Source organism: Hibiscus syriacus, unplaced genomic scaffold (genome assembly GCF_006381635.1).
Source record: "Hibiscus syriacus cultivar Baekdansim isolate YM2019G1 unplaced genomic scaffold, ASM638163v2 tig00111358_pilon, whole genome shotgun sequence".
In the NCBI taxonomy this organism is placed as follows: Eukaryota; Viridiplantae; Streptophyta; class Magnoliopsida; order Malvales; family Malvaceae; genus Hibiscus; species Hibiscus syriacus.
The window spans coordinates 1173144-1186375 of record NW_024063070.1 but is presented as its reverse complement, the minus strand read 5'-3'; the positions used below and the strand labels follow the sequence as shown (position 1 = coordinate 1186375).

At 30.9% G+C, this 13232-nt stretch overlaps 2 protein-coding genes across 2 annotated transcripts; one reads left to right on the top strand and one right to left on the bottom strand.

Moving 5' to 3' along the window:
- Nucleotides 1-230: 230 nt before the first annotated feature.
- Nucleotides 231-4508, bottom strand: LOC120159333 (secretory carrier-associated membrane protein 1-like). Its single transcript, XM_039169942.1, has 13 exons — nt 4392-4508; nt 3780-3842; nt 2857-2958; nt 2691-2753; nt 2236-2269; nt 2021-2143; nt 1658-1720; nt 1471-1564; nt 1248-1293; nt 1088-1155; nt 896-947; nt 721-786; nt 231-636 (listed from the first exon to the last, which is right to left on the bottom strand). Exons 1-13 carry the CDS (start codon nt 4443-4445, stop codon nt 550-552), a joined length of 915 nt encoding a protein of 304 aa, XP_039025873.1. The 5' UTR covers nt 4446-4508; the 3' UTR covers nt 231-549.
- Nucleotides 4509-8473: 3965 nt separating this feature from the next.
- Nucleotides 8474-9036, top strand: LOC120159346 (U-box domain-containing protein 14-like). The gene is made up of 2 exons (XM_039169952.1): nt 8474-8587; nt 8750-9036. Exons 1-2 carry the CDS (start codon nt 8510-8512, stop codon nt 8921-8923), a joined length of 252 nt encoding a protein of 83 aa, XP_039025883.1. The 5' UTR covers nt 8474-8509; the 3' UTR covers nt 8924-9036.
- Nucleotides 9037-13232: the final 4196 nt, after the last annotated feature.

Genomic DNA, 13232 nt, shown 5'->3' with positions numbered 1-13232 from the left:
AAAATACTTTAAGCATCTAAAGTTAGCTTAGGGTATATTTTAGGCATTTAATTTTGCATTAAGCCTAAATAAATTAAAACCTGCGATATCCTTAAATATCCAAGTTTGAGTACTCTTAGATCATTACCCATTTTGACCTCGTTCTTCACCGGAAAGTGCTCTTAAGAAGTTCCAAACCACAAGAACAAACTGCTTACAATTCATTGACCATGAATGAAAAGATTGAATTATGCAAACCCATTTCCGTGTAGAATCCTTTTATTCATGTGGAGAAATACAGGAATATGGATAACACATCTGTTACAGTTAGCCTGCTAAACCTTATTATCGTCATTGTATCCAACTTGAATCTGTTTCCCCAAACATTCTTCATCTGTCAATTTATAAGCGTGTAAATATTTAAACATATCAATAAAATGATTATAGACGAGCCCACCAGCCAGCAATATGTATGGGAAGAAGCAATTTGAGTACATAGTAACCCATCCCGACATGATCCAAGTCCACCACCAGCAACTATCATCTTCTGCTAAGACCTCCATATCACTATCAGAGTGCTGCCGCCATGGTTCTTCTTGCAGCCTCTCGCTTCATCTCGTCAGCTTTACCGCTACCTCGGAAATACATGTAAACTTGCTGCAAATTCAAAAGAGAGGCTTCAGTAGAAATCATAGGAAGCGATTCCACTGAAAAAGTAATGAAAGACGAGGGATTTCCAACCTGAATAACCCAGACACTGAGCAACGATTCAATGCAAAAAAATCCAAAACCGATGAAGTAGAATATCTGCAGGTCAAAATGATGAAGACAATCTCAAGCCTTCTCAAAGACGTAATGAACAGTAAAACTAAAAACATCAATTGCAGGCAAAGCATTCTAACGGATTAAAACTTACCCCCACGAAAGCATGTGTGCTACCAATGAGATCAATTGCAGGCAAAATACCTCTGCACCATGGAGACATCATCAGCTAGAGATTACCATCCACTCTCGAAAAGTTGTTATCTTCTCTATAAAAGAATCAAACAAAAAATGGAAATCGCAACATCCAAAATCCCCTAGGGGGAAAAGGTTGTAACGAACTTACGCAAGGGATTTTCCCTTGAAAATAATTGGGGGAGCAACTGAAGCAAAGATGCAAAAGCCAATATGCAACTGCAAGGAAGAAGAGAAGTCAGAAATGAGGAGCTTTCCAATATGTCTTCCACGAATATAACACTACTGCAACAAGAAAGAAAGAAGCATACCAAGTAAAACAAAAAGAACCGTCCAAAACTCAATGCACTATCAGTCCTGTTAAATGAAAGGAACATAACGACACAAGATAAGATTAAGGATTACAATAAAAGCTTACATTTATTATTATTGAACTCAAGATAGTAGAAATCATCACGCGAAGTACAATAATTTCATAAACAATAATTGGACATACAGTTTTTAGGTAAAAAAGGAATAACCCACAAGTAATACCTCATAGCACGATAGAGAGGGCGATACCACAATACATAAGCACCAGGGACACCAGATATGAAATATATAATGGCAAGGAACCAGATTGTTGGGCCTGAAATAAGAGATAAGCTCACACAATGATAAAGATGCCAAAAGAGAAATTAATCACTTAATGATAAAGGCAATGCTAACTTTCAAAACCCACCTTCTCCTTTGATCCAGGCTGCTGTCACAGCTACTATATTCCAAACAAGACAGAGAAACAAACCTTCCATGTCAAGAAAACAAAGTCAGCATGCCACGATAACAAATTTGCAACTTAACCATTTTTCAAAACAAGCAACTGAACATTACAACCAATACAATTCACCTTTTGTAGCTGAAAGACTCACAAAAGACTTAAATGTAAGAAAAATAAAGAAAGAAATATAATGATGGATAATAGGAGCAACATACTGCATCTCTTTTAGGTGGATTGGTATTTCATTTGCAATATCATTATGGAATATGGTTAATAGGAGCCATATTGTGATGTAAGAAAGAAATAGAAACCTGCACTTGAACTCACCTAAAAATGTTGTAAAAGCAACATATTGCATCTTTTGTAGGTGGATTGGTATTTCATTTGCAATATCATGATGGAAAATAGGAAAAAATGGTGGCCAGTTTTTCTCCTCTATTACAATTCCAGCTAATAAGAAGAAGGCAAGAACATATGTCAAGATCAAGCTTGACTGGTAATGCACAAGTCATCGATATAAAAGGGAAAAAAAAAGAACCTACCCCGTGCTATTGCATCCTCCTTCCTTTTCAATTCCTGCAAAATATAAAGATAACATTTAGTTACAATGAGCACAATTAACTCTGGAAGCCGATGAATTGTAAAGCCGCCTGACAGAATACACACTTAAATATTGCATCAGAACATTCAAGGATCAAGTCATTGCAAAATTTAGATTTTTCATAACAAAAAAGAAAAGAGTTCAGAACAAAAAGATATTATACAAGCATTTAGACAAATAAAACAATTAAACAGAAAATGAGACGCAAAACTATAGTTTTCATTTTCTGTAGCAAAAAATTAATTACATCAGAAACGTGTATAATTTGAAACTTCAAAGCAAAAGGTATAACATATAACAAATGATACCAAATACCGAAAACAATAAATTGGAAGCACCAGATTACTTATTCATCGCCAAGCCTCACCCGAGTGCAAACAGATGAGAACAAATTACCTGTTCCCGCTTATTCAGTTCAGCCTCTTTTGCTTTAAGTTCCTTCTCTCTTGCTTTCAAATCCTAGATTTGATAAGAGAAAAATATCAAAAGAAGTCTTTTGCTTAAACATAATATCCAGAAACATGACAATTGGCCATTCAACATATGGAAACTTTTAGGATACCTTGGCAGAATCAAGAGGGATATCTACAGTTGCACCACGGTCGTATGGTTCAGGAGGGAGGGGTGAAAGCCTTGATGTTGCAGGAGGAACACTACCAGGGTTCTAAATTTTGTGTATACAAGACTTTAAGCATTTGCACAGGATCATTAATTTATGCATACAGATGAACACCAAATATAACAGCATATATAAGACAAGAAAGTAAACCAGTAGAATAGTCAATGAGCACTCTTGCAAAAAGAGGTTCAAAGGAAGGTTTAAGCTAATGGAGAAATGAGTCCCATACAAATACTAGATAATTAATGATGCACAAAACTGCACCTAGAACCAGGTTTCAACACAGGCCATATTCCAAAATATCATGATAGACATGACTTTCAAGCCACATCTTCTGTCTCAGGAAGAAAGCATATTTTCATCCCTACATTATACCTCTCCTTGAGTTTTGCTTTCATTCTTGTCTTGCATAATGTGGTCTTTCTTGTAGTACCTATTTCCGGATCTACCTGATTTCAATTCTAAGAAAACACTGCTTAAGAATAGGGAAATAAAATAATTTATTGAAACCCAACAACATAAAATGTAGTCTCTGAGGAGGGTTATGAATTCAAACATTGTTGCATCTTTGTCGTAATGATAACCAAACAAATCATTGCAACAACCAGAAAACTATAATCTAGTCTCACTAGCCTTAATTAGTTAGAATAATGTCAAAGCGTGATTAACATGTGAAAATCAATGATCGATTTTCACTAATCACTGCAATCAACCTATGCAGTTATGCACTACTAGACACATACAGAATAGGTCAGTATGTCAACCATTCTATGCGTACCATCGGTTTTTCCTATTCCCACCGACTGAAACTATCAAACATTATGCAGTAGAAGTAACCACACAATTGTATGGAAATTAGTCCTTACAGTAGTATAAAAGGCACCTCCACCAAAATTTGACTGTCCTGTCCCTTTCCTAACTGTCGGATCCTGCGATAAATAAAAAGGAACCATACAGATCATTCAAAGCAAATACAACAATGAAGAGCATAAAAAAAAATCATCATGCACAAGTTAAAACTGAACCCATTAATATTGCCACTGAAATGTTCAGTGTGTTCAAGCTTAAGAAAAACAAGTAAAATGAATTCACATCATCACAGTTTTTAGTTTTACGTATCAAGAACAAAGTTTACTATTAGAATAATGGCATTACTACAGTCTTACTTCGGTATCTTTCACTTAGTAGCTTTACATTCACAAAAACGAAGAGAGAAAAAATACACGAACACAGTTACTAGAGCTACATTATGAAAAACAACAAACCTTACTTAAACGAAATTAATTCTAACATGAAAAAATTCCAATCGGCAGCAGAAACGAAACAGATCTAGCAATTTAGCTAATCAGTCATCCAAGTCCACAAAGCCTACAGATCAAATCTCATAGAGAGAAATCTGAAAGATGTGCAAATCTACAATAGGAGGAATTGACATGTCATGAAAAAACTGGAATACTAAACGTGCGTATGAAACTTACCGAGAAAGGATTGACCTCTTCCTCCTCGAAAGGGTTGGAATCGAAGTGACTCATCGGACCTCAAGAATGGAGCTACTAACACTAACACAATGAGATATAGATCTGAATTTGAGACACTGAGAATAAAATATAATGTTTGGTGATAAAGACGGTTAACAAGATGGATTTCAAAGAGAATAAAGGAAAAGTGCAAGGAAAGAGAAAGGATTAAGGAAAGTCGCAACGCCAACTGGGTTTGTAAATTCGAATTCTAATGGGCTTGAGTCATAGGTTAGTTAACGTCCAATTTGGGCCGATTCCGCTTTGTTTTACTTGTTAAGACTACTTTTTATTTTATTTTTAAATATGTTTAATTATATATTTAATTTAATTATTTTTAGTTTTTATATTTTTTAAAAATTTTAAAATTTAATCATATTTTAAATGATATATAAAAATAAAATAAATTATATGGTCTTAAAACAATCAAATTAGAGAATAATAACTAATTCTGCAACTCACACATAAAATAAAGACTGATAATAAAAAATTTCTTAACAATTTGGGTCAATATTAAAATATCAAAACTTAAAAAGTACAATTATAAATTAGAATATAAGGATCAAATTCATAAGTTATAGATGATATAAGGACTAATAGAATAACTTAACCAAAAATAAATATTTTTCTTCTATTTAAATTTTATTTATGATTTTTTTATAATTACTATGAAAGTCCACTTTTGATTGCCCTGCAAACAAGTAAGGCGAGTCAACACTGATTCCACCATTGTTTTAAATCGGACCGGATCGGTCGGTTTAATCGAAAATCATTGCTTAATCCGGTTCAATTTATAACGGTTGAACCGTTACTAGTGAACCAGCCGGAACCGTTGAACCGTTCGAACCGGACCGGCTGAAAACCGGAAAAAACTGTCAATTTTGTTTTTTTTTTTTAAAAAAAAATTAAACCAAACGACGTCGTTTGTTAAACGAGCCAAGTCGAACTCGAGTATTGCTGAGCTCGACTCGAACTTGAAAACTTTAAAAATAAGCTCAACTCGACTCAAACTCACGAGCTAAAAATTATCAAGTTCAACTCGAACTCGAAATATAATATTGAAACTTGAACTCGAAAATGCTTGAAATAAAAAAAAATTTAGAAGCTCGATTGAAGCCTAAAATTCGAGTTTGATTAAAGTGAAAGAATAGTTCACTCAATGCTCACTAAAAGGCTCCATGATTTTGAATGTCAAATTACCTCTATTATTTATAAAAGTTAGTTGGGATGCTCTTCTATGTTTCTTAGCCATGTGAGATTATTTGTTCTCATATTTTTACTCTTTAGACTTTTGGGATGCTCTTCTATGTTTCTTAGCCATGTGAGATTGTTTTAAAAAAAATTAAACCAAACAATATCATTTTGTTATGATTTTTTTAGGCCCAAATTTATTTTTTAATTATAGTTATATAATTATATTTATTATTTAATATGTTTTACCTTAAATATTATGTTGTAGTTAATTTGAATCATTTTGTTTCACTTGATTTTATGGTTTTTAACTTATATATGTTATGATTTGCTTTGAATATGACTTGTGATATAAAAAATTATTAAATATTTTTGATATTTTTATTTAATTTTTTAAATAATTATGAATTCGTCTGCTTCTTCCTACCGATCGAACCGATTCGACCGGTTAAACCAATAAATCAGTAGCATAGTCGGTTCGCTAACCAGTCCGGTTCTGAAAACCATGGATTCCACCCGGCCAACGGATTTGAATTGCTTGTGACGAGGTCAAGTTAATTTTATACTTTACTATGAGATAATTATATAGGATGTCCCTAAGTTATGATTCAAATTTCAAATTAATTTTTAATCTTTAAAATATTTTATATTAGTATCTAAACTATGACTTATATTTTAAATTAATCCTTAAACTAAAAAGTTTTATTTATGAAAAAATAAAAAATATTTTTAACCCCTCTATAATAAATCCTAGTTCCGCCCCTACCGTTAACTTCTTTGGTTAAGAAAAAGTAAATATATTTTGAAGGCCCTAAAAATTGAGCCCTTAGGTCCCGTTTGGATCAAGGATTTCATTATTCCTGGTTGGTATATTTTTTTTCTAGTTAAAGATGCCCATGTTTGGTTGAGTAACATTCCCAAGTGGAAGTAAAATTTATTTCCCAATAGTAAATATTGTGTGCTTAATCTCGGGAATGTTATTCCCACACACATGTTAGGTATTCTTTTATTCCCTGTGTTAAGGGCTAAAATGCCCTTCTTTTCCCCCTTTTCCTCTGTGTATATTCTTCTCCCCCCTTGAGCTTGCCTCTGCGTATCTTCTTCTCCCCTTTAGCTTGCCTTTGCGAAAAATTCATCATTCTCCTGGTAAGAGTTCTTCTCTTCTCCCTTTCTTCTCCTCTCCCTTTCGTTGATCGCAACGACTTCTAATGCTACCATTCCGTGCAGTGCCGTGATCAAGGACTTGAGACCATGTGTGAACTATCTGGTGAAAGGGAGCGGGAAACCGCCGTCGACTTGTTGTGCCGGAGCGTCTGCTCCGGCATCCGCGACGACGTCGTTGACTGACAAGAAGGTTGCTTGTGCGTGCATAAAATATACAGCTAAGAACATGAAGCCCAAAAATGACTTGGCTCAGGCTCTTCCTTCAAACTGTGGAATCTCATTGCCCGTCGCCATTTCACCGAACGTCAATTGTTCCAAGTACGTAATCCCTCGAAAAAATTAAAGAAAAAAGAATGTTCATCGACTGTTTCCCGTATATCGATTCACTATTCTCATTTAGTCGGCGTTTCTTTTTTTTTTTTGCAGGGTTGGTTGAGAACTAGAAGTACTGTGGTTGGACACATGAAGTAATCGAAACTCTATTTTATAATGAACTGGAATCCTGCCATGGTATTTGGATTCCTTCGATGAATAAAGCTTGATATCATCATCTATTGTTTCTGTTATCACTTTCTCTGGTTTTATGTATTTGTGATCATGTTGGATTTCCCTTTCTTTACAATTTTTGACTTGTTTAATTTTTTCAGAAAATTGGTTTCGGGTAAGAGTTTAGCTTAATCTAGTATTTCTTGGTCGAACCCATTTTTTCAGAAAAATGCTTTTAGGTTAGGGTTCTTAAGGTTTTGGTTGCTTTTTGATTGGAAATTAGTGTAGTCGATTTAAGTTAACCTCGATCGATAGTTTCCTTATAGTTTCTGTTTTGCTTGGATTCATTCTGCCATTTTTCATATTCTAGTATGTTTGGTCGAACCCATTTTGATTGGAAATATAGTTATAGTTGTTGTTTTGCTTGGATCGATTCTGCCAGAATTTGTTGCAACACTTCTCATTTAGATTTTGAAATTGAAGAGACTGACGAGAATCATTAGTGGCTGGTAATGTAAAAAAAAGTAGTTAGAAATAGACTATTGAAAAGTATATCAATAACATAGCCTATAAAAGCACTAAAACATTAGACAGCTCAAGCTAAACTTTAGTTACAGGAAGTTGCAGTAGAACGCAGGGCTTAGATAAAGGTAACCTTGTATAAGCCAAGAGAGTGATAAGTTTTTAGTTTGAGTTGGAAACATATGCCTGCAGAAATAGCAGAAGAGAGATTGAAGGAGTGAAAAAAAAGATGATGATTATTAATATATCATTACAAATGTTTGTTGAATGATCAGTATATAATTATGCTGTATACATAAGTTGCATAGAAGGAAGGAAACCAGTGGAAGCTTTGTCGGGTTCATCACCTAAACCTTATAAAGCAATCATGAATTCAAGCAAAGATGCGCATAATATAGTAATTATTCCTTCAATCACCCAATTAAGAGATAACTCAAGTGATCAATTACAAAATATAGTAACCTGTTTATGCCGGAGTCGAATAAAATGAAAATCGTCTTTTCCATCCTTTTCAGCGCATAATTTTACTCGGTAGGTAAATTCGTAGAAATAGGCTTGATCTTTTCGTTCTTTTAAACTATCTTTTTTGCTACTAATTAACCTTGTTATCTTTCACAAATTCCTTTATATTTATGTAGTAATTATTTATTGAGATGAGTCTGCATTACTTTATGCAGGCCTTGCAAAAAGACCAGATAGCGTATAAGTTCCAGCAAATGACTGAAGCCATTGAGGCAGCTTTGAATGAGATTCCATATGATGAACTTGATATATCGGAGGAAGTTCAGGAACATGTACTTTTCCACGAACATTTTGCCAAAATTAGATCTGTTTTGTTGATTCTTTGTTTTGTTTGAATTGTTCCATGCACATTTAGGACAATCGAAATTATAGCTTCACAAAAACAAACAGCTAGATTCAAGTGACATGTTCTTACTATTTCTCTTTCGTATCAGATTGAACTTGTTCATGCACAATTCAGACGAGCAAAAAGAAGGCCGGACTCACCTGATTTACAAAAGGAACATGATTTAGCAGTAGCACAGAAAGAAAAGGATCCCGACCCTGCAATTCTCAAAAGACTTTCAGATAAGTTGCAGCTGAGGACAATCAATGATCTATCGAAATAGTCGGTTGTTTTCCACGAACTGGTTATTGCAAGTGGTGGAGATCCGGGGGAGCGCTTTGAGGAGATGGCATCACTGCTCAAGAAGCTTAATGATTATGTTCTGACCGAAAACCCTGAAACATTGTACAAACTTTTGATGGTTAATGTTATAATTCTTTTTGTTATGTAGTATATGACTTGCAAGTAGTGTGCTAGTTTTCGAATATGTTAATTACTTTTGATAGTTCTTGTTATGTAGTAAAAACTTTGTCTTTGATAGTTAACAGTTATCGCTTTCATGTGTGCATGCATTATTGTATGTGAAGGTATATTTCCTAAAATTCGACACTATAGCTAAGAAATTGCTTAGATTTAGGCTAGTCCAGTGTAAATAACTAGGACATTTCATCATGATTGACTTTGCATCTAATAAAGTGAATTTTGAATAGTTCTTGTTTAATATCATGACGGAGTTTGCTAGTCAGGAGGTAAATTTTATTAGAGCTCCTATTTTATATTTTTAGTTCAGAGAAACTATTCCATTGGTTCTCTAATTTATTTAAACCAATGATGGATTTTGGGTTTTGAAGTTTTCATCCACTGTATGTTTTCTCTTCTTTCTTCCAGTCGATCTTAACTGGCGACGAGCTAGGATCTCAAATAGTAAGCTAGATGAGATAATTTCAAGAAAGTTGTCCTGCTATTTGTTGAACCTTCATTTATTTTTGTTAAGCATTAACTTGTTTTTTATATTAGTATAATTTTAATTTTGTTTAAAGCTTCCCATTGTTTCTTGCTTTACTTTGTATCTCTTTAGATACATATAAGCTATTTCACTTGTCCTTTATGTATGATCTGAAAGAAATTAATGGTCTAGTATGTTCAAAGTTTGGCCTCTGTCGGTTTTTATATGTTCGGAGAGAAATTACAGGTCGGGAAACATGAAAAATTGGGTTGCTTGCTTTTCGTAATCAAGAGTTAAGTACAAATCAGATTAGAACCGAGTATTAATAATTTTATTAAAATATTAGCAAATATAATGATAAATGACGGTGAAATATAAAATTATAGAAAATATGATTTTTAGTATTATATTTTCTTACTTATTTGAATTATGTTTTTGTAATATAAATTCATGAGATAAATAATAATGATAAAGTATGCATAATTAAATATAAATATAAAAGATAAATAAATAAATAAATTATATATAGAAAATATAATAAATATTATATCTTAGATAAAAAAAATAATTTACATCTTTTTATTATTATGAATATTTATGAAGAATGTTTACAATGTAAACATTTAGCTAAATGTTGATGTAAAATTTTAATATATTTTTACATAAATTATGTAAAATTTAATATTAATTAAAATTAAAATAATACATGATATATTTAGATACTCAAGTAATATATTATCAACAAATAGAATTTTTATATAAATAATTTTTATTTAATATTTAGAATTTCACTTGTTAAAAAATATAGAACAAGGACAATTTGGTAAAATATACATTCCAATAATCTTTTATTCCTTCAACCAAACACTGTAATCTTACATTCCTGCCAAACCAACCAAACACAGTAATGTAACATTCTCAGTAATCCTATTCCCTGGTAATCTTTTATTCCCACTGGTAATCTTACATTCCGTGAACCAAACGCACCCTTAGAGTTTATGACATGGTAAAAAAAATATCGAAATAGAATGATATTGGTATTTTAATAATTGCTATCAAATGTTTTAGAATTCAAGGTCCGATTCAAAGTAAGAATCATAGTTTGAGTATTGATATAAAAATATTTTAAAAATTTAAAGACTAAGTCATACATAGTTTGATGACCTTCTATATAATTAACTCTGTTTCTCTAGAACTTTCCTTGCCTTCACGTTATTGTTTTCAAACCAATGTTTAATATGTGAGCCAGCAGGAGATCGACTCGAAAAATTAATTTTTTTATTTGACTCGATTCGAATCGAAAAAATTGATTCGAAATGACTTCGAGTTGTAATTTCATAAACTCGACTTAAAAAAATTTCAAAATCAATTCGAGTTGTAAAATACAACTTGAATAACTCAAACTTTTTAGTAATTAACAGATGAATTTTTAAGTTTGAGTAGAGTCTCTTATAATATATGTGTATCACACATGAAAGAAATAATATATATTGTATTTTTTTTTATCAAAAATCACACAGGAATGTATTGTTATATATATGTATTGTATATGATGATAAAAATCATTTAAATTGAAATCAAATAATATCATAAATATTGATAATTAAATTTGAACACAAACTCGAAAATTTGACTCGACTCGAATTTTATAAACTTGACTCGAGTCGAACAAATTTCAAGTCAACTTCGAGTTGTAAAATAGGACTGGTCAACTCGAATAACTCGAAAATTTTTTATTCGACTCGATTCGATCGAACGCTCACCTCTAGTAACTGGTGGTTTGGTAACTTATATTTGTATTAACTTTAGTATATATTATAAATGATTAGTTTGCTGTTTTAAAATGTTGTGATGATTAATTTAATTAATGATTTATTCTAAAACTGATTCTAAGTTCGATAATTTAGAATGTAAATTATACGTTTTGTTTTAATATTAGTTTTAGGTTTAAAAAAGCTCTTTAGTTATTAATCCAATAATTGTTGATTATTTGATGATAGTTTTAAAATTGGTTATAATGAGAAGGCTAAATATGTATTTTGGTAGATGTACTAGATTTTAAGGTTAAATTTGATACTTTCTTTTTGTTTATTTAGGTAATTAAACTTAACTTTAAAGTTCGAATTAGTAACTAATTAGTTTTAGTTTGAGTTAACTACATGGTTGATTACGTATATTTTGTCCACTTTTGATTACTGATTTTAAAATACATAAGATATGGTTACTTAAGTTTTTATTTAAACAAGATTTGGTCACCTGAGCTAACTGTCGTTAATAGATGTTAAATATTTTGATATATTCACACATTTGATACCTGTTATTTATATATTCTCTCAATTTAGTCATATTTTTAATAAATTAAAGTAAAATATATATTTTTAAATAAAAAATAAAAAAAATATTTTTAAATGAAAATAAAAATAAAATATTTTTATATTAAGTTAATTGTAAAATATATTTAATAAGTTAATATAAAGATATTTTAAGTTAATATATATAAAATTATATTATATTAATTAGGGTAACAGATACTCGATTCATAATTTTTTTTCTTTAAATTATATTATTTTTTTAAAAAAATTATATAAAAATTATAAAATTATAAAATTTAAAATTCTATAATATATATAATCCACACATAAAGTTAAAAAATCAAATTAAATAATTGAAATAAAAATTATTAAAATTTAAAATAATTAAATATAATTAAATTTCAAATATTTTGAAGTTAAAATAAATATTTTAAAAAATAATTTAGAATGTTAGTGTGAAATAATTTAAGAAATTAAAAATTTAGAACGTTATGGTGTCAAAATTTAAGAAATTAGAATTTTAGAATTTTAGTGTGAAATACTTTAAGGATTATGAATAAAAATTTAATATAAAAACTAAAAATTATATAATAAATCGGGTACCGGGTCAGAGGGTACCTAGTTAACCAACATTTTGTGACTCATGCTCGACTTAGAAACCCGGTTGGGTACCCGACCCGAAAAATCGAGTATTTTTATTATAAAAATATGATATTTTTTAACTGGGTTAGCAGGTCAACAGGCCAGCTCAATCGAGTCAAGTATTTTTGAACAACCTTACTAGCATGACATGTGTCATCGTTCGACTAGAGGATTATATTTATTTTAATTTATTAGAATTATGACTAAATTGAGAGAATATATAATAACAAGGACTACATTATGTGTGATTATATCAAAAATATTTAACTGCTGTTAAAAACAGTTAAATCGGGGTGACCACATCTTAATTAAATAAAAACAAAAGTGATCATATCTTTAAATAAAAACAAAAGTGACAATATCTTATGTTTTTTGAAATCAGTGACCAAAAGTAAACAAAATACAAAGATAAGTTACCATCCATGTAGTTAACCCTTTTAGTTTAGTTAGGTACTTAAGCTTAATTTCTTTGTTAAAATTGACATATTGACTTGATTTTTTTATTCGTATGGATACGTACAATAATTGAATTATTTGAACTAATTTAAATCATGATGCTTAAGTTTAAATGCTAATTTGAACTAAAAATCAAAGATCATGTATCTATTGGGATCAAAACAAAGTTTGAGTACTAAATTGAACGTTGAAGTTAAATTCATGTACCAAGATGTATATTTATTAAACGAATGATT